The sequence below is a fragment of the Rhineura floridana genome, chromosome 12, assembly GCF_030035675.1.
Source record: "Rhineura floridana isolate rRhiFlo1 chromosome 12, rRhiFlo1.hap2, whole genome shotgun sequence".
NCBI classification, from domain to species: Eukaryota; Metazoa; Chordata; class Lepidosauria; order Squamata; family Rhineuridae; genus Rhineura; species Rhineura floridana.
In genome coordinates this window covers 5,515,092-5,535,324 of record NC_084491.1, presented here as the reverse complement: position 1 = coordinate 5,535,324, position 20,233 = coordinate 5,515,092, and the positions used below count along the sequence as shown (strand labels likewise).

At 47.9% G+C, this 20,233-nt stretch overlaps 1 protein-coding gene across 1 annotated transcript; it reads left to right on the top strand.

Annotated features, from left to right (window-relative positions):
• Positions 1 to 2,528: 2,528 nt before the first annotated feature.
• Positions 2,529 to 18,515, top strand: SFTPB (surfactant protein B). The gene is made up of 10 exons (XM_061593360.1): positions 2,529 to 2,649; positions 2,922 to 2,993; positions 4,011 to 4,136; positions 4,926 to 5,075; positions 6,170 to 6,259; positions 11,180 to 11,363; positions 13,445 to 13,605; positions 14,618 to 14,698; positions 14,874 to 14,981; positions 18,363 to 18,515. Exons 1-10 carry the CDS (start codon positions 2,584 to 2,586, stop codon positions 18,396 to 18,398), a joined length of 1,074 nt encoding a protein of 357 aa, XP_061449344.1. The 5' UTR covers positions 2,529 to 2,583; the 3' UTR covers positions 18,399 to 18,515.
• The last annotated feature ends 1,718 nt before the right edge of the window (positions 18,516 to 20,233 follow it).

The window sequence follows — 20,233 nt, the reverse complement described above, 5'->3', positions numbered from 1 at the left end:
ATCCTAGATTCCAAGTGACAGTCTTGTCACAAATCCTTCCCTTCTTAATAATAATAATAATTTAATTTATGTGTCGCCTATCTGGCCAATGGCCACTCTAGGCGACGTACAAATCAGTTGCAGTAAATGCAGCACAATAAAATACACATAAAATACAATATAACAAGGAAACTATAAATAGGAATGATAACAGTTCAGAGTAATAGGCAGTTAGTCCTGAAAATTAACCCTCCCCGGAAGTCCCAAAGGCCTGTCTGAAAAGCCAGGTCTTCAAGGCTTTGCGGAATACATTCAGGGAAGGGGCATGGCGAAGATTGTATGGGAGGGAGTTCCAGAGAGTGGGGGCCACCACTGCAAATGCCCTCTCTCTAGTCCCCCACCAACCTAGCTGTTTTAGTTGGTGGGACTGAGAGAAGGCCCTGAGTGGCTGATCTTGTCGGGCGGCATAATTGGTGACGCTGGAGGCGCTCCATCAGGTAAACTGGTCCGAAACCGTGTAGGGATTTAAAGGTTAGTACCAACACCTTGAATTGAGCCCGGAAAATAACTGGAAGCCAGTGTAGATCGAATAACACTGGAGTGATGTGTTCCCGGCGGCGACAATTTGTAAGTAGTCGAGCCGCAGCATTTTGTATAAGTTGTAATTTCCGGACCGTTTTCAAGGGTAACCCCACGTAGAGCGCATTGCAGTAGTCTAAACGAGAGGTGACCAGGGCATGTACTACCAGTGGGAGCTGATGAACAGGGAGGTAGGGTTTGCGGCTTGAGCTCTTAGATTCAGGACGTGGCGAGAGAGCCACATAATAAACAGGCAGCAAGAGCAGATGATAACAACAATTTACTGTAGGAGGACAAGCAAATCCACCAGAATGCCAGTGGTCCATTTTTAATTGTACAAAGAAATATGTAAGAGGGATACATACGTCAGTTTACATTTAAGACTAGCAAAACATCCATCATGATGATGACTGGTGTCTGTGTATGCGGACAGAGGGCTTGCCTATTGCAAAGGTCTTGATATGTGTGCAGCCCTCTGTGGGAGTCCTCAGTGGTAGATTATCTGCTCTGCATGCAGCAGGTCCCAGATTCAATCCAACAAAAGAAAGTGGCTAGCATCTAAAACCGGAAATGTGAGGGGGAGAAACCCGGATGCTAGAAAAATATGTTTTATTCATAATCCAAACCCGACATGTTTCAGCCTTGTATATTCAGGCTTTCATCAGGGGCTGTAGATAAAAAGGCAGGGACAAATTTCACTCAGTAAACATATAAAAGGCACTGGCATATTGTCAGAGCTTGGAAAAGTTACTTTTTTGAACTACAACTCCCATCAGCCCCAGCCAGCACCTGCTGGGGCTGATGGGAGTTGTAGTTCAAAAAAGTAACTTTTCCAAGCTCTGCATATTGTACATCATATTCCTGGTTGTCATGAACAACCTATGATTTCTTTTAAGAGAACCAGGAATTTGAGAGACATTTTGATCAAAAAAGAATTCAAGGACAACATCCATCCCATTACAAACATCCTGCCAGACACTAATCCACCTACGGGTCATCACCCCTGTGGGCATTCCCAGATTCAATCCCCAACAACTCCAAGTAGGACTGCCTGAAACCCTGGGGAGCTGCTGCCAGTCAATGTAAACTATACTGAGCTGGATCAATGGTCTAACGTAGTGTACGGCAGCTCCCTATGATTCCAGGCAATGAAGGCAAGTCACCCACAGGGCAGGTTTAGTCCTCACTGAAGTGGCACTCTCTGAGTGCAGCCCTACATTTCCCCCCACAGGACTGAATGGCACCTTCAAGGGAACCACCCCCTTGGCAATCCTCAGTCGCCCCAGCTATGAAGAATCCAGCCCGCTCCTCCCTGAAGTACCCCCTGCCCTGCTTGTTGGAAGCACTAGAGAGCCAGAATGAGAGAGACATGAGTTCAAATCCTTACACAGCCAATGAAGGCTTCATTATGAAGCTCATTAAGTGACCTTGGGCCGGTCATTCAGGCTAACCTACAGGAGAGAGAGGCATGCATTGCGGCCCTGAGCTCCTTGGAGATAAAGTGGAAAGGAAGAAATAATAGAATGCCAGGGGGGAAGAGCAATAGGGAGGCCTCAGATCACACCCTCTGCAGCCACTCGGGCTAGCTGGGGTTGTTGCTCACTAGCAGTGCCAAAGAATCTCTCTAACCTCTCTTGCTTCCACTCCAGATATTGAACCAACCTGAGCAAACAACTTGAGTGGGAATATTTCTCAACCATGCCCTGATGCTTCTTCTACTTGTCCTCCTGGGGCCAAGGAAAGAATGTATAGGAGGGCCTGAGCTGCAAACACAGGAAGGGCCGGCTCTCCTCCCCCCCCCACTCCTCTCCCCTCCCTGGCTTTTCAAGTGGGTCAGCTTTCAATCACACCACTTTCTGTGGTCTATGTCTGAAGCATTTGACTTGAGAGCATCTTCTCCTATCCGCACCATTGCAATGCCGCTCACAAAGGCCTGGTTTTCTCTTCCCCTTTCCAGTCCTTGCCAGACAGATCTATGTTCAAGATGAATGCTCCGAGGGTGCTACCTACTGGTGCAAGAACATAATGACAGCCATCCAGTGTGGTGCCTGGGAACATTGCATGCAAGCTGGATGGAACCATGCCAACAATGTGGGTATCTACGCTCTCTCTCGCTCTCTGACTTCTTGACTAGTGGCCAACAGTGGCTCAGTGCAGTGGAGAAAGACTTGGGCTGGGGGGGGGATGCAGGTAGTTAGGGAAAGCTGTAACTCTGCACGCAGTATTCACTGCACAAGGGGGTGGCACCCTGGATTGCTGTCAAGAGGCATAGCAGGTCTTTCTGCCCACTCTCTGCCATTGACCTGGGGTTTCTTGGCAGAAATTTTTCCAGGTTTCCTCCAGTTCCTTATTTTTTCTTCCAGGAAGACATATGTGCAGACTGCAAAGAGGTTGTCACTATCCTCATTCGCATAGCCAAGGAGTCGACCTTAAAGGTAATCCAGAGAGGCAGGAGATTATTGGGGAAATGATGCTGCTCATGCAACAACAGCAGCATCCCCACAACATCGTCAAAATGCCGGCCCATGCTTTTAAAAAAAGGACATTTAATGCAGATTTCCCTTTACTGTGGGGAATCCAATAAGTAAAAATAAGCCATTATATACATCGGCAGTCTAAAACATCTGAGGCTGGAATTCTATACCATTTATTAACCTGGGAATATGCATCACTCACCTTAATTGCACTTCCTTCTGAGTAGACAGGTATAGTAAATGATCAATTCATCAGTAAGATCTGCAGATGTTTGATATGCATGAACAAATAGTCCTGAAGCCTGCTCCACAGCAGGAGCATCTTAGAAGAGGGAGATGTGCCCTTCCCATTCATGGAACAGGGAAGGAAGGAAGAGGCCTCTTTCATAGCATTTGCCTCCTGTAGGTTTTACAAATATTTCTGCTACAAATAATTACATTTTTCTCTATTTCTCCCCAAAAATGTAACCTGATAAATTGAGTAAAATCTGTTCAGTTGATTAAAGTAAAGTTAGTTGACTAAACTAACCATTGGCTAAATATCAGATCCCTGTTTAGACAGCATGGATAAACATTGGGCACCATGGATTATCTGGGCACTGGGGCACATGACTGCATCCCTTCAGCCCCTGAACTGTGGCATACGGTGAACAAACTGACATCAACATAACAAAGCATGATATTTTAGGCACCATGTTTCTGAATACCAGTTGCTGGGAACTGCAAGTGGAAAGGGTGTTGCTGTTGCGATCAGGACCTGCTTGTGACCTTCCCATTGGGGCATCTGGCTGGCCACTCTGAGAACAGGATGCTGGATTAGAGGGGCCTTTGGTGCAATCTGATGTTCTTAGCTAAACTGAGTGTATGAATACTCCCAGGAGAGGCAGACACTGTGAAAGAGAGCTTGGCAGAGATCTCAGCCTTGCCCAGACAGCTCCCTTCCCTCCTAACTCGCATAACATTGCTGTTTCCACACAGACGTGCATCCAGAAGTACTTGGATGATGAATGTGACACCATCCCGCTGCAGACCTTGATCCCAAGCTGCCAGGAGCTGGTGGATACCTTATATTCCCGATTCATCACTGCCCTGGAAGAACAGATTGTAAGTGGGCTGCTTTCCTTGCCTATTTGGATGGCTCAGCCACAAATAGTTTCCCCACCATTTAGCAAGCAAGGCAGCGGCTGACGTGGGGACAGGAGGGAGAGAGTAGGGAGAAGAGCTCAGGCATTGGCTGCTCTGTCATCGGGCAAGGAGAGGCAATAGGTTTTGGACATCCATCTGAAAAGGCAACAGAGAGGCAGGCAGACCCATCTGGCCCAAACAACTTGGAAGATTTCCTATGTATGTCTCTTGCACATCTCGCATTCATTTCAATAGCACAGTGGGGAGGAGAGCCTGGCTGGGAGTCCAGAGTCTGTGAGTTCAAACCCCTGCTTGTGTCTCCTGGGTGTCAAGGGCCAGCTAAAGATCACCCCCACAGGGAGTGGCTCAGGGGTTGCTTGCCCTGCCACCTGTGCAGCCATGGGCAAGCTGCATAGTCCCAAGGAGCCCAGTTGCCCCCCAGCTGGCAGTTGCGGACAAGGAAGGGGCTGGCTTGTGCAGCGGTAGCAAGCTGAGCAGGCCCTAGCCAGCTGGGGAGGACTAGCCTCAGAGGGAGGTAATGGTAAACCCCCTCTGAATACCGCTTACCGTGAAAACCCTATTCATGGGGTCGCCATAAGTCAGAATCGACTTGAAGGCAGGCTATTTCCATTTTGTGAAGGATAGTCCTGAGGAGGGCTGTGCTCCAGGGGCCACAGCTATTACCTCACCTTGCGCCTCAGGGTAGGGCTTCCTGTGGCAACAGGAGGGATTGTCCATTTCTCATGCCTAGCCCCTCCTGCCCTTCAGAACCCCAGCACTGTGTGTGCAAAGCTCAGCCTCTGCCAGTCTGATTCATTGGAGACCAAGGACATCTTTCACATGCTGGTTCCAGAGATGGAACAGCAACTTCAGCTGCTGCGAAGCAAAGGCTTTATCCTTCCCAACAGCCATACCCAGGTAAGGACCGCTCCCGTCTGATGACACTTATTCCAATCCAGTATAAAGGGAATTTTTAACAACAGCATGAACCTAGCCAGCCTTCTCCCGCCTGTGTTGGCTGAAGCTGATGGGAGTTGTAGTCCCAAACATCCGGAGGGCATCAGATTGGGAAAGGCTGACTTGGGCTGCGTTGCACACCATACCTTTAAAGCACATCCCCCACCCTCCTGCCCAAGAAACCTGGAAAATGTACTTTGTTAAGGGTGCTGGAAATTGTAGCTGTGAGGGGTAAACTACATTTCCCAGGATTCTTGGGGCTGTGTGCTTTGAATGTGCTTTAACGGTATAGTGTGTACGCAGCCCTAGGCAGTTGTCTAGGATGGCATCTTGCATCGGGAAGTGCTTTTTTCTGCAGAATAGAATTACGAAGACTCATTTATTATTTAATAAATCAGAGCTTGGAAAAGTTACTTTTTTGAACTACAACTCCCATCAGCCCCAGCCAGCATGGCACTGGCTGGGGTGATGGGAGATCTAGTTCAAAAAAGTAACTTTTCCAAGCTCTGTAATAAATGTATATCTTGCCTTTTAGAAAACCTTCTTACAGGTGGTGCACAAGAGCATATAAATTAAGCAAACACAGAAGCATTGTGAAACTGATATTAAGCCTCCAATGCTGCTGCCGCCACAAAACATAACAATAAAAAAAGACATTGCCTGCATGCTAAGTGCCCAGTTACGCAAGAATTGCAGTGGGCAACTGTGGGTGGTGACAGAGATGTGATAGAAAGGAAGAGGAAACAGGCAGATGGAATGGAGAAGAGGCAGGGGAGGGCCCAGCACTGGGCATGTGGGTGGTGGTGGTGAATGAACAAGCTGGCCCTGTTGGAGCCTAGAAGGTAAAGAGTCAGGTGTGCAATGCCAGGTATAGCATATGTGAAGGCAGCAATTTGAAAGCACTGCAGATGAGTGAGGTAGGGCAAGAAAAGCAGACCATTTATGATCCAGTGTGAACAGGGCATCAATACTCCAAGAACCAGACCTGCTCTGATTTGTCTTTGGTTATTTCTGTGGCTACCCGCAAGACTAGCCTCTGTAATTCTTTTTCCCAGGATAACCCCAAGGAGGAGCTGCCCATCCCTTTGCCTCTTTGTTGGCTGTGCAGATCCTTTATAGGCCGGGCTGAATCCTACATCCCCAAGGTAATTCCCTTTAGAGAGCCTTCGCTGACCTGGTGCCCTGCAGCTGTTTGGACTACAACTCCCATCAGCCCCAGCCAGCGTATGATGGCTGTATGACGTTGGAGCTGATGGGAGTGCAGTCTTCCTGGCTGGAGGAGATGGAGGTTGTAGTCCAGAACTGAGAAAAACTGCCTTACATAAGGGTGTACCCACAATCTGGTCCAGAATTCAGCAGTCTCAATATCTGAAGCTTTCTTTAATTTTGTTTTTCAAAAAGTTTCTAGCTCACAGCATTGAGCTTGTGAAAGTGCCTGCAGCACCCAGCAAATGCTCAGGAGGGTAGAAGTTTCATTTTGTAGAAGAGATGCAATAGAACCTCCAGGGTAGGGTTGCCAGGTTCTTGGCCTGAGACTGATCCTGTATCTTTAGGAGAAGAGAAAGTCAGCCAAAAGTGCAGGTGTTCTTGCAACACTATAATGGGAAGAGCCACAAGCTGGAATTCTCCCTTCCCTCTCCACAACTTTTAAAGATACAGAAGTCCTCTTGGTTGCAGCCTCTCTAAGAGGTCTTCTGTATCTTTAAAAGTTGTGCAGGGGGAAAGGAGAATTCCACTGTGACGTCCTTCCCTGGTTCTCCCTGTCAGGTTCCCACCTGCTTATGGCTACTGCTTTTCACTAGGCACCACCAGGGACACCACCAGTCCGGACCGTCCTTTATATGGTTTCTCAGTCCGCTCTAGCACAGATCTCACTAGATCCCACTGCTAGGCAGCAGCACCAGTCACGTCCTGTAACCAATACTCCCAGAGACTTTGCCTGAGTCTCTCTGTAGCTGGTTACTTTTGTGACTGCGTGCTTATGCTGTTCCCAACCCCCTTGTATCTTTGTCTATAAAGCCTACAACTCTGGGTTGCTCTGGATACTTAGAATCATAGAGTTGGAAGGGGCCTTGTAGGCCATCGAGTCCAACCCCCTGCTCACAGCAGGAAATCCACAGCTAGAGCATCAGTTGGTGCACCAACCAAAATTGGGCACAGGCAGCCTTCATACAATCATAGAATCATAGAGTTGGAAAGGGCCTTGTAGGCCATCGAGTCCAACCCCTGCTCACAGCAGGAAATCCACAGCTAGAGCATCTCCCACAGATAGCTGTCCAGCCTCTGCTTGAAGACATCCAGCGAAGGGGATCCCACCACCTCCCTAGGCCGTCGGTTCCATTGCCGAACTGCCCTTACTGTCAAGAAGTTCCTTCTAATGTCCAATCTGAATCTACGCTCCTGCAACTTAAAACCATTAGACCTAGTCCTACCCTCTGGGGCAGCAGAGAACAAATCTGTACCCTCCTCTATGTGACAGCCCTTCAGGTACTTAAAGAGTGCAATCATGTCACCCCTCAGCCTTCTCTTCACCAGACTGAACATGCCAAGTTCCTTCAACCTTTCCTCATAAGACTTGTTCTCCATACCGGCTATCATCCTCGTCGCCCTCTTCTGAAACCACTCTAACTTGTCCATATCTTTCTTAAAATGAGGCGCCCAGAACTGAACGCAGTATTCCAGATGAGGCCTGACCAATGCAGAATATAGTGGGACTATTACTTCCCTCGACCTGGAAACTATAGCTCTGTTTATGCAGCCCAAAACCGCGTTTGCCTTTTTTGCCGCAGCATCACACTGCTGGGTCATGTTCAACTTGCGATCCACTACAATTCCAAGGTCCTTCTCACACGCACTACTGCTAAGCCGGGTATTTCCCATCCTGTACCCGTGCATTTTGTTTTTGTGGCCTCAATGCAGAATCCTGCATTTGTCTTTATTGAATGTCATTTTATTAATTTCAGCCCAATTTTCTAGTCTATCCAGGTCCCTTTGGATTTTATTCCTGTCTTCCATTGTGTTAGCTATCCCTCCCAGTTTTGTATCATCCGCAAACTTCATAAGGCTTCCCTCCACCCCATCGTCTAAGTCATTGATAAAAATGTTGAAGAGTATCGGCCCCAGGACAGAACCCTGTGGCACTCCACTCGAGACCTCCTTCCAGTCCGAAGCAGAGCCACCGACGACCACTCTTTGAGTACGGTTTTCCAACCAGTTGTGAATCCACCTGACAGTATTTCCATGTAGTCCGCATTTGACTAGTTTGCTAATCAAAAGGTCGTGGGGGACTTTGTCAAACGCTTTGCTGAAATCTAGATAGATGACATCTACAGCATTTCCACCATCTACTAAGCTAGTGACCCGATCAAAAAAAGAGATGAGATTAGTTTGACAGGATTTTTTCTTGACAAACCCATGCTGGATCCTTCTAATCACAGCATTGTCATCTAGATAGTTGCCAATGGACTCTTTTATTATCCGTTCTAATATCTTTCCCGGTATTGAAGTCAGACTGACCGGCCTGTAATTCCCCGGATCTTCTTTTTTACCCTTTTTAAAGAGCGGGATGATGTTTGCCCGTCTCCAATCCTCCGGCACCTCTCCCGTTCTCCAGGATTTCTCAAAGATGATGGCAAGAGGTTCCGAGAGTACATCCGCTAGTTCCTTCAAGACTTGTTACAATTCCTCCCTTCACCGCTACCACCATTAGATACTGTTTCTGTTCAGCCTTGGTAATTACCTTGCCCTCCCTTCTGGTCTGTATATTCCCCCAGCCAAGGATGAGGCCTTTGGTAGACCAAATAAGTATTTATTTACTAATAACAGGAAATAACAAGATTACTTTAGGAATGTTTCACAAGCGTATGGTTTCATATATGGTTACTCTGTATGTTTCTGTTCATATATATCCTCTTTAAATATCAGCCAAATCCAATCCAAACTTCCCTCAGAACTCTGCCAACCAACTCAACAACGACTCTCTAACTGACTCTCTCTCTGACTCTCTCTCCCACCTTCCAACCGACCCCCCTTCATCACTCACAAACCTCCATTTATACCTTCAGCCAGCCAGTCACTCAGCCAATCATCATCCAGCACACTTCAGCTTCTCACCCATGTACTCCCCCTTTCTCTCTCAGTCAATTACCATACATCACCCAATAGACCCCCACTTACCATATTTACATATGCTGACTTACAGGAACATCACATCCACCTTGTGGTTTTTCCCATTACAGGGTTGCAAGAACACCTGCACTTGGCTGACTTTCTCTTCTCCTAAAGATACAGGATCAGTCTCAGGCCCTGAACCTGGCAACCCTACTCCAGGGATAAGTGGGCTGGGAACCCTGGGTAGGTCTTTGTCCTTTATCTATTCATCCTTCACCCTTTTTCGTGGCAACTTTTAGTTTGGGGCTTTTTAGTCTAGAGGAAAGGCAAGTAAGAGGTGACATGATAGAGGTGTATAACATTATGCATGGCGTGCAGAAAGTGGATAAACGTTTTTCCTCTTTCATAACGCTAGAATTTGGGGACAGTCAATGAAGCTGAATGTCTCCTGCTGGGAGGAAGGGCGGGATATAAATCAAATAATAAATAAATAAATAAATAAAATAAAATGTTGGAAGATTCGGGACAGAGAAAAGAAAGTACTTCTTCATGAAGTGCATAGCTAAGTTGGCCACCAACTTGGATGGTTTCAAAAGAGGATTAGACACATTCATGGAGGATAAGGCTGTAAGTGGCTACTAACTATGATGGCTGTGCTCTGCCTCCACTGTCAGCGGCAGAATGCTCCTGAATACCAGACGCTGGAAACTGCACAAGGAGGGAGTGCTGTTGCTCTCAGGCCCTGATTGCGTGCTCCCACAGGCATCTGGTTGTCCACCATGTGAGATGGTGAGACTGGATGGGCCACTGACCTGATCCAGCACGCTCTTCTTATGTTATTAACTTAGCCTGAATTAAGCAGGCTTGGTGTAGAGAAAAAGGAGCCTCGCCACTACCACATTCTTAATCGCCATAAGATAGGGTGAAGGCCACTGATTTAAATACCTTTAAAAGTGGATTAGAAAAGTTCATTGAGGAGATGGCCATGTTTATCAGTGGCTACTAGCTACTAGTGTTACGTGCTACACAGTCTGAGTATTCCAGTTACTGCACATTCGACAAATAAAACTGTGTGAGAAAACTTGGTACTTTCCCCGGCCCAGCCTGCATTTGTCCTAAACTGCAGTGCTTAGGCAGGCAGCAGCTTTCAAACAACTTCAACATCAGCCAAGAAGGATTTCCCTGGACTCAGAGCTCATCTACATGGGAGCATTTCTTCATAGGAAATATACTTCTTTTACCTTGTCTGCAGTTCCTGCTCAAAAGTTAGCTGCTAATCGCTTTTTCCCATTCACACAAGCAGGCATTCCTCTAAGGAAGATTAGTTTCACACTTTCCTTGTGGCCTGCCCTCTAATTATACATTTCTACTCCCTTGGGTTGCTAGGTGACCAAGCATGCTCAGTCTGTTCTACCAGCAGCAGCAGGTTCCTTTAAAATACACCCAGCAGTGCGAATATCTGTGTTTTGCTCGGTAGGATACAGCTGAAATACAAATCTTTGTTTGAGCAGTGTTATACTTTTGCACACAAGTTAGGGGGGAAAGAAAAAAATGGCACCATTTGCAGCAACATAAAGAAGGCCAGCAGAATGGAGAAGATCAACTAGAAGTTGTTTGTCAGCCTGCAGGAACTAAAATGAACAAAGGGAGGAGAGGGAGTGGGCATGGAGAGTTGAACGACTGACCTACCCACCTAAAAGCATCAGAGCAAAGCGTCTGCAAGCACTAGAGATACGGAGTGAAGATAATTTTTCCTTCCCTTTCATATAATCAGTGGATTGGGTTAGTACAGATTTACAGAGGGAAAACTGTGATAGCTTCTGTTTACCGGTAACGTCATGTGAACCATGCAAATCTAAAGGAGATGTGAGTAGCACCAAACACATAGTAAACCACTATGTAGATGCGCCCTCAGATGCAGGACAGGCCACTAACTGCACTCCATTCTCCCTTAGGCTGCCATTGGCCAAGCCTTGTCCCAACTCTGCCTCGTTATGCCAAGTGCTGTCGCTGGAATGTGCCAGTGCCTGGTGGAAAGATATACTGTGATCATCGTGGACATGATTTTGGGCAAGCTGGGGCCAAGCTTGATCTGTGGGATAATGTTCAGCTGTGCCACAGAGGAAAACTGTGACCCAGGTACAGCCCAAGCCCAGGTGGGCTCTTTCCAGAGGCCCAGAGAGAGGGAGGGAGGGAGGGGGAGAGAGGGAGGGGGAGAGAGGGAGGGGGAGAGAGGAGGAGGGAGGGAGAGAGAGAGTACACACAAAGGTAAAACGTACACATGTTGCTCTGCCCACTTTTGCCTCTGGCCCCACCCACCACTGGCATGTGGCCCTCGGAAGGCTGCCCAGTAGGGAATGTGGCTCTTTGCTAAGTGACCCTCTCTAAGCCACCCCTTCCTCCCCCTTGTTCCTGTTGCTTGCAGTGGCTGCCAGTTCCCCATGTAGGTACAGAGTACCCTTCTCTTTTTCTTAAAGTCAGGGCTTTGTTATACACCTTTGCAGAGCCTGGAAAAGTTACTTTTTTGAACTACAACTCCCATCAGCCCCAGCCAGCATGGCCACTGGATTGGGCTGATGGGAGTTGTAGTTAAAAAAAAGTAACTTTTCCAAGCTCTGCACCTTTGCATCTAACTTGTTCTTTTGCCCCAGTGCCTAGAGTGCCTAGAGACCCCGGTGGGAGAAAGACCTCGAACATTCAGAGCTTGGAAAAGTTACTTTCTTTGAACTACAATTCCCATCAGCCCAATCCAGTGGCCATGCTGGATGGGGCTGATGGGAGTTGCAGTTCAAAAAAAGTGTTTTCTTAACGTTAATATTTTGTTATTTAAATTTTTGTGCACTGTATTTTTTTTCTGATGTGTATTTTGTATTTGTGTTTATTTTTTGTTAGCTGCCTTGAGGGCCTTTTGGCCAAAACGCAGCATAGAAATAGAATGAATGAATGAACGAACAAACTTTTCCAAGCTCTGTGAACATTGATATAACAATAAAGTCTAAATGGGGGAAAACACAGTGCTTAAGGAAAAGCGAAAGAGGCCGTTTGTTTCCTTTCTATAAAGCAAAGGAACTCTTACAAAGCATTATTGTAGGCATGGGGTGCTGGCAGCCAACAGAAGCAACAGATGTATAGAATAGGCAGGGATGGGGAACCTCAGGCCCTCCAGATGTGGTTGGACTACAACTCCCATCAACCCTGACCATTGCCCATGCTGGCTGGGGCTGATGGGAGTTGAGGTCCCACAACCTCTGTAGGGCCAGAGGGTAGGAAAGGGTAGATAATCACAAGTGCAACAGATGCAGGAAGGGCTGTGGCCTGCTTCAGGATTCAATGCCATGTAAAAGCATCAGTGAGGACAAACACACAAGGCGGATGGTCCGTCACGACGCTCACCACAGCAAGGCACTCTGTGCTCTTTCTGATAAGAGAAAGTCAATACTTAGGGCATGACTGCCCCGGATGGAGGTCTTTTGTCTGGCCTCTGTGTCCATATTTCTCCCTTTGGGCAATGACAAGTGCCTCTCAACTTCCCGCCCTGCTTGATCAGATAGAGCAAATCAGCTTGATTTGTTTGTGGGGTGTTTATACAACCCCATTAATCATTCGCTCATTCCACGCTTTTCAGTGCATTTCCCCCACCACATTCCTAACTGCAGATATATTTTGCAAAGTGGGGGCTAGGTCACAAGCTGCTATAGCATGTTGGCTGCTTAGGCTGAAGTCAGCTGTGGTGGGAGGAGCTGGGAGAGGAAAAAGCTTTCCTCCTGTGTGTGGGGGGGGTAGCAAATGTCCAGGGGTGTAGTCATCCAGGGACTCAGGGGGTCTTAGACCCCTTATTTTTGGGGGAGCTGGGTCCCAATGTCTCCAGCATCCTATGAGCCAATCAGCATGAGAGTGTGTTGGCCACTGAGAAGAGTCTTCTAACATGCTACCTTGTCCTTTCCTGCTGTTTTGGAGCCAATCAGAGTGAAAGGTGGTGAGTCAGCCACTGAGAAGACTGTTCTCAGAGGCTAACACTCTCCCCTTTCATGCTTATTGGCTCATAGGGATGTCTGCATTAACAAGGATCTCACTCTCAATCCAGCTAAAAAAAAATGAAATGGGTGGGTGAGGACATGGCTTTGAATGTCATGAAGGGACTCTGCACTTCTGCAAGTGTCCCTCTGCACGAGAGATAGGAGAGAGCATCCTGTGTCCTTTGCACTTCTTTCTCCCCACAGAGATCCCTCGGGTGCCGCTCTCTGCCCCAGTTGCCAACTGCCAGGCCTGCCTCACTCTCATCACCCAAGCAAAGGCAACCCTCAAGGCAAACAGCAGCAAGACTGAAATGGAGGCAGCTGTGCTGGCTGCCTGCAGCAGCACTTTCTCAAGCTGGGAAGAGGTGAGTGCCACCAGGGCAGAGAGCCACAGTGGTCACTGGGCTCACTTCTGCAGGACAAAGTTAGCCACGTGCAACGGCTGATTTCCATACAAACATGACACGTGATGTTATTTTGAATGGAGCCCAGCACAGCAGAGGACTGTAAAGCCTCCATGTTCTCAATCGGTGGCCCTGCTGGCTGAAGGAAGGGGGGCACCTTATAGGGGCCCAGGACCCCCACTGCATCCCTTTCTCACTGCTGCTTAATCCTGAATATGACGCAGCAAGGAAAGGGAGTTTGGCTTGGCTTGTGTCACATCAAGGACAACAGGTGACCCAGGCAGTAACTGCCTGTCTTAAAAAGCGTACAGTCTAGATGTAGCCAATGTGGTGCCCTCCAGCTGTTGTTAGACTACAACTCCCATCTTCCAATGCTGGCCAGGAATGATGGGAGATGTAGTCCAACAGTCGGAAGGCACCACACTGGCTACCCATGTTCTATAATTTGTCAAAGGGAAGGTGGGGTAAACAGGAAGAACAAGTGTCATTTCGGTTGCATGTGCTTAGACTTAGTTTCAGTAAGATGCAGGGACTTAAAAATCATGCTGAAGGAGAGTTTTGAGGAGGGATTGGAAGGAAGCAATGAAGGTGCCATTCCACAGGGACTTTGGGAAGCAGCCCCAAGCATAAGGGGCAGCAAGGGAAAAAGGTCTGAATCACAGTTTCCTCAAAACTTACTTAGGAACTGTCCATGTGACAGCATCCTCTCAGCCACCCTGGGCCCTGTGCCACCTGGGGAAGGGAGATCCGGCCACAATGGAGTGTACCCCTCTGGCTGCCAACCCTTTCCCCGTTTAAGAATTGCTGCCACCAGACAAAAGGGGGAAATGTTACTACTAGGTGCCTCTTTTATCAATCAGTCTAAAGAACCTTCCTTGGGTCTCCCTGAAGCCTCTTGGCATGGAAATGTTTAAAACAAACTGAGACCACAACTGGGTTAGTGAGGTTTATTTCTCTTCCTACTGCTTTGCAGTGCAAACGCTTCATCTACCAGCACCAGCCGAAGTTGTTCACGCTGCTTACAAAGCCTTGGAATGCCCAGAGCACATGCCAGGTATGAAAGGATTGTCCTTGACAGGCCCAGCACCCCCAGTTCATCCTATCCCTGTACTGAAACAGGAAGTCTCTGTCAATTCCTATTGAACAAGAGTGCACACACAAGTAAGGCAGGGGTGTTGAACAGCACGAACAGCTCTCGCTCCTTTTGTCTTCCTTGTACTTGCTAACAGGAACTAGAAGCCTGCGTGGCTGAAGAAAACCCTTTTCCAGGAACCACCGCCTGTGCCCAGGGCCCCACTTATTGGTGCTCCAGCCCGAGAGCTGCTGAGCAATGCAAGGTGAGAACTGAACGTTGGCTCGTAGACATGTGTGCATACTACTCCCCCCCCGACAGACACAAGTCAGTGGCAGTTGTAACATTTTAAAGGCCACATTCTGACAATGGCTGCCAAGATGATGACAGCAGGACAACAGCGATTCTCGGACTTGGAGTCTAGGGCAATCCCAGCGCATGGTGAGGCTGCCTAGCCCCATGGAAGCCACTCTCCCTACATTGCCTGGAAGTGATACAGGACGGCCTAGTAAAAAAAGTTGAGGGGAGTGGGGGGGGAGAGAGAGAGAGAGAGAGACTGGGCTCGATCACATGGAGGGTTAATGTGGATCTGGTGCTTTTTGCAGATCCTTTTAATTTGGTCCGTTTGCATGATGGGCTTCCCCCAGGCACCTGGTTGGCCACTGTGAGAACAGGATGCTGGACTAGATGGGCCACTGGCCTGATCCAGCAGGCTCTTCTTATGTTCTTATGTTTTTGCCAATGCGAGTGCATTCACTGCTATTGCCTTTAAATCTGGATTAAATCAATGCGATAAAAATCCGAAATTGGTTTGAAAATCCACACCCGCTTCAGTGCCCACCTGGTGTGTGGTTGCTTTCTCCCCTGTTTTTGGCTGCATGGGTTGTCCGCCATTTTAGATCTTCCCTTGCTCCACTCCCTACACTGTCTATGGACATCATTTTTTTTCCTGCCGCTGACGAACAAACTTCCGGTCGCTCTAGCCTTCCTTTCCCCCACTTCCCTCCCCGATACTCTCTGTTTACTTGCTATTTTTACTTTTCTCTCAACATATTTTTGTATGTTATGCTTAGACGTATGCCACCGTCCTCATCATGCTCCTTGGTGGCCCCAGGAGTGCGGTGGCGGCGGTGGCAGAAGAGGAGCCCCTGCTTGGCCCTCATTGTATCTCGTATGCTCTAGCCTTCCTTTCCCCCACTTCCCCCCCCCCCAGCAAGTTCCCTCCCTCGGTCCTTTAAACCAGCTATGCGCTCCATTTACTCGCTATGGTTTCAGGACTGGTCATGGTCTTGGTCGCTCTGGTAGATGATATGAGGAGGGCATTAGATAGGGGAGAATTCACCTTCCTTGTCCTCCTCGATCTCTCAGCGGCTTTTGATACTGTCGACCACAGTATCCTTTTACATCGTCTGGAGGGACTGGGAATTGGAGGTACTGTATTGCAGTGGTTCCGTTCCTTTCTCTCCGACAGGTACCAACAGGTAGCGTTGGGGGAGGAGGTTTCAGACCCTTGGCCTCTCAATTGTGGTGTGCCACAGGGCTCTATCCTCTCTCCCATGCTATTTAATATTTATATGAAGCCGCTGGGGACAATCATTAGGAGATTTGGGCTGCAGTGTCACCAATATGCGGATGACACTCAGCTCTATCTCTCGTTTAAATCTTCACCAGAGTTGGCTGTGGAGACCTTGTCCAAGTGCCTGGAATCCGTGAGTGGATGGATGGGAAGGAACAAGCTGAAGTTGAACCCCGACAAGACCGAGGTGCTACTCGTGGGGGACAAGAGAAGGTTGGGAGATGTTGACCTGAAGTTCAATGGGGTGAGCCTACCCCTGAAGGACCAGGTCCGCAGCCTTGGGGTGGTACTTGATTCCAGGCTGTCCATGGAGGCTCAGATTTCGGCAGTGAGCCGGGCAGCCTGGTATCAACTACACCTCATACGAAGGCTGCAACCCTACCTTCCTGTTCATCAGCTCCCACTGGTGGTACATGCCCTGGTCACCTCTCGATTAGATTACTGTAATGCGCTCTATGTGGGGTTACCCTTGAAAACGGTCCGGAAATTACAACTTATACAAAACGCGGCGGCTCGGCTACTTACGAATAGTCGCTGCCGGGATCACATCACCCCAGTGTTGTTCGATCTACACTGGCTTCCGGTTGTTTTCCGGGCCCAATTCAAGGTGTTGGTATTAACCTTTGAAGCCCTATACGGTTCCGGCCTTCAACGTCACCAATTATGCCGCCCGACACAATCAGCCACACAGGGCCTTCTCTCAATCCCGCCGACAAAAACAGCTAGATTGGCGGGAACTAGGGAGAGGGCATTTTCAGTGGCGGCCCCCACCTTCTGGAACTCCCTCCCACAAGATCTCCGGCACGCCTCTTCCCTAAATGTATTCCATAAAGCCTTAAAGACCTGGCTCTTTCAACAGGCCTTTGGGACTTCTGGGGAGGGTTAATTACTGTGACTGAAATGCCTCTTACCCTGTATTAGTATTGCTTTTGCTGCTGTATTATTGTATTATTGTGTATGATTATACTGTGTTTTAATTGTTTACATGTACGTCGCCTAGAGTGGCCATTGGCCAGATAGGCGACACATAAATTAAATTTATTATTTATTATTATTATTATATATTTCACTTTACGAGCTGGGTGGGGACAGCGAGGGAAGAGAAGGGGCGTTGTGCTGCCACTCTCCCCTGCACCTGTCTCTGCTGGGGGGGAGGAGGAGCCACTTCGCTCCAAGCCAGGGTATTTAGAGCTGGTGCTCAGGGTGCAGGCAGGCAAGCAGCCCCCCTTCCCTTTGAGGTGGTGGGGGGGCAATGGCGAGCAGTCCTGCTGCCCAGTGAAGGCTGCCTTCCCTACAGCCAACGTGAAAGCAGCCCAGAGAGTAGGACTTGCCGCGGGATGCGCCAGGGTGGCCCTGCTTGGTTTTCTGGACCCCCCCCCCTCTAACACTTTCCAGCCGGGATGCAGCCTGGGGAAAGCTCCTGCAGAAACCCTGTTGCAACTAAGGTCTCGTTCATAAAGAGGTTGTGTGCGTGCACGCACGCACACACACACACAAATATACACACTACGCACTGTAAAAATTTCATTCCTTCACAAAAAAGGGCTTTGTCTAGAGGAAATGAAATTGACAACAGAAACAAAGTAATTTGGTGTCAGTTGCACCCCCCACTCCCCTTCTCGATTAGCGATGGGGATGTTCCGGAGGGAGTTAACATGTGAATTTAGGGGCGGGGCCACAAGGAAACAGCGATACTAATAAATGCAAACGTGTGTGAACAAAACATCAAATTGGAAGGTAGGGAGGATGGACATGTGTGAACCATGGAACTCTATCGCGAAGGGAAAAGCTTCATATTCAATATGGATTTTAGCTCCCATGTGAACTTGGCCAGAGAGAGAGGAGTAAGTGTGGGCCTTTGGGCCACTTGGAGCTGATTCATACAACCATTTTGCACAAGCCAATTCCAGTTTTGTCTGTTAAACCAGACCATTTATGTGACCTTCATCACCGAAAGCTGTAGAGACCCTGAAGATTCTAGGTACGTGTAGTACCTCTCTGCCTATTACAGAAGGTCTAAATCACCCTTTCGGTTTGGATCTAATTCCTTCGTTCTCTCTCTTCTGCTAGGCTGTGCAGCACTGCCAGAACCATGTGTGGCTGTAGCCAAAGAATGGGGACTCCCAGCAGCCTACAGCAAATGGGGGTCGCAGTCCTGTCCCATTCACCCCAATTGTCTGGATTCTTCTGTGATGACTGATCATTGTGGTGGGGAGGAAGGGGGCACGAGGCTCCCATACTCTCAACAATTAAAATTACTCCCTTCCCCCAAATTGTGTTGTTTCTTTTCTTTACACAAGCCTGCACTACCTTTATGCTGCTCATGGATTGTGGAATGACAGGAAACTAGCTAAGGTTAGGACTAGATGAAATATTTACCACCATTGTCTTTTCTGGGTTTGTTTTAGAAACAGCAGCTGGGGGTGAGGAGAGTTTAACCCTTCTCCGTCAAACTGTTTCACTTCTGAAAATCCCCCCCCAGCTGCCATTTTGCCATTTGGGGTGCAAGTGACAGCAGGAGGACTTGCACTTTCTATCCCACCTTTCTGCCTTGGTGCTCAAGATTCCCAGGCAAGCCCTAGTCCAGACAACTGACCAGACCCACGTCTGCCTCCCTTCAATGTGGTAACCTCATGTGCCGTTAGACCATATCCTGGGAAGCCAATGAGGTGCCCTCCACATGGCATTGGACTGCTACTCCCAGCATCCCTGATGGTCGGCCTTGCTGGTAGGGCTGGCACAGCTTTTGGGGCCTGGTGCAACTTTGCTGAGGGATGTTTGTCAGGGGCCAAGCTCAGAGTAGGGATGGAATAATCAGTATATTTTGGTTCTCTCCATTTCTGGTTGTTCTAAAATTCGTTCCCCATATTTCTGCCACAATTTGTGATTTGTTCTTCTTAAAAAATCTTCATGAAGATTCTTTATCATTTTAGTGCAAATGTCTCCTAATAAATACATTTTAGTATGCCCTCTTGACTAATGTACACATTTTCTGCAAGTAATTTATCCTCTTTCAACAGACCTTTTAAGTTGAGACTATCCCAGTCTGCATCTGTGTCAGAATTGTTTAATATGTTTTTACTAATGTTTTTAACCCTTTTTTAAAGTTGTTTTTTTAATGTTTTTAATGCTGTTTTGTTTTAATGTATTTTAAGACCTGTTTTTATGATGTTTTAGAGTGTTTTAGTGCTTTGTTTGCCGCCCTCGGCTCCTGCTGGGAGGAAGGGCGGGATACAAATTGAATAAATAAATAAATAAATAATAGGATGCATGTTTGTATGTCAGTTTCACCAATATTTTCACTTTGGGCACATTTTCCCCTAATACATGCATTTCTGTAAACATTACTCGGTTGGAGAGCTGCATTGCAAAATTCGGATAAGTGTGAATTTCGAAGGATGGCTGCGTTTCAGTTCTAATGTTGTATCAGAAAGTTTGATAAATTCATCTTGAAAGGCAATCGGAATCGAATTTCTCCCCCAGACCCAGCCAAGAGGCATTCTGAGGGCAAAGTAAGAGGGTAGCTGTGTTGCCTAGCACACCTCCTTTCAAAGCCAGCTTCCTCTCTCACCACCAAACCCTACTGCCTCTGTTTCGGCCACTGCTGTTCTGAGGGGCACCATTGCTGCTGGGAGCCAGCACCACTGCCCAGTTTGTTTGTGAGGAAGTGGCCACAAGGCAGCCCCAGGGGTCTCCACTGGAGAATGCCTTGCTGAGGGCCCTCTCAAACCTGCCACCAACCCCCTCCCCATATTTGAGTTTTCAGCCCCACTGGGAAGGTTGCAGACCACAGCTTTGGGGTACAAGTAATCTGGTGCAACACAGATGATAAAGACAAATGGCAGGTCAGTCAAAATTGACTTTATTTATGAATCTAAAGATTAAAAAATACAATATATAACAACAAAAGCGCTCAAGCAACACACACACACACAGAGAGA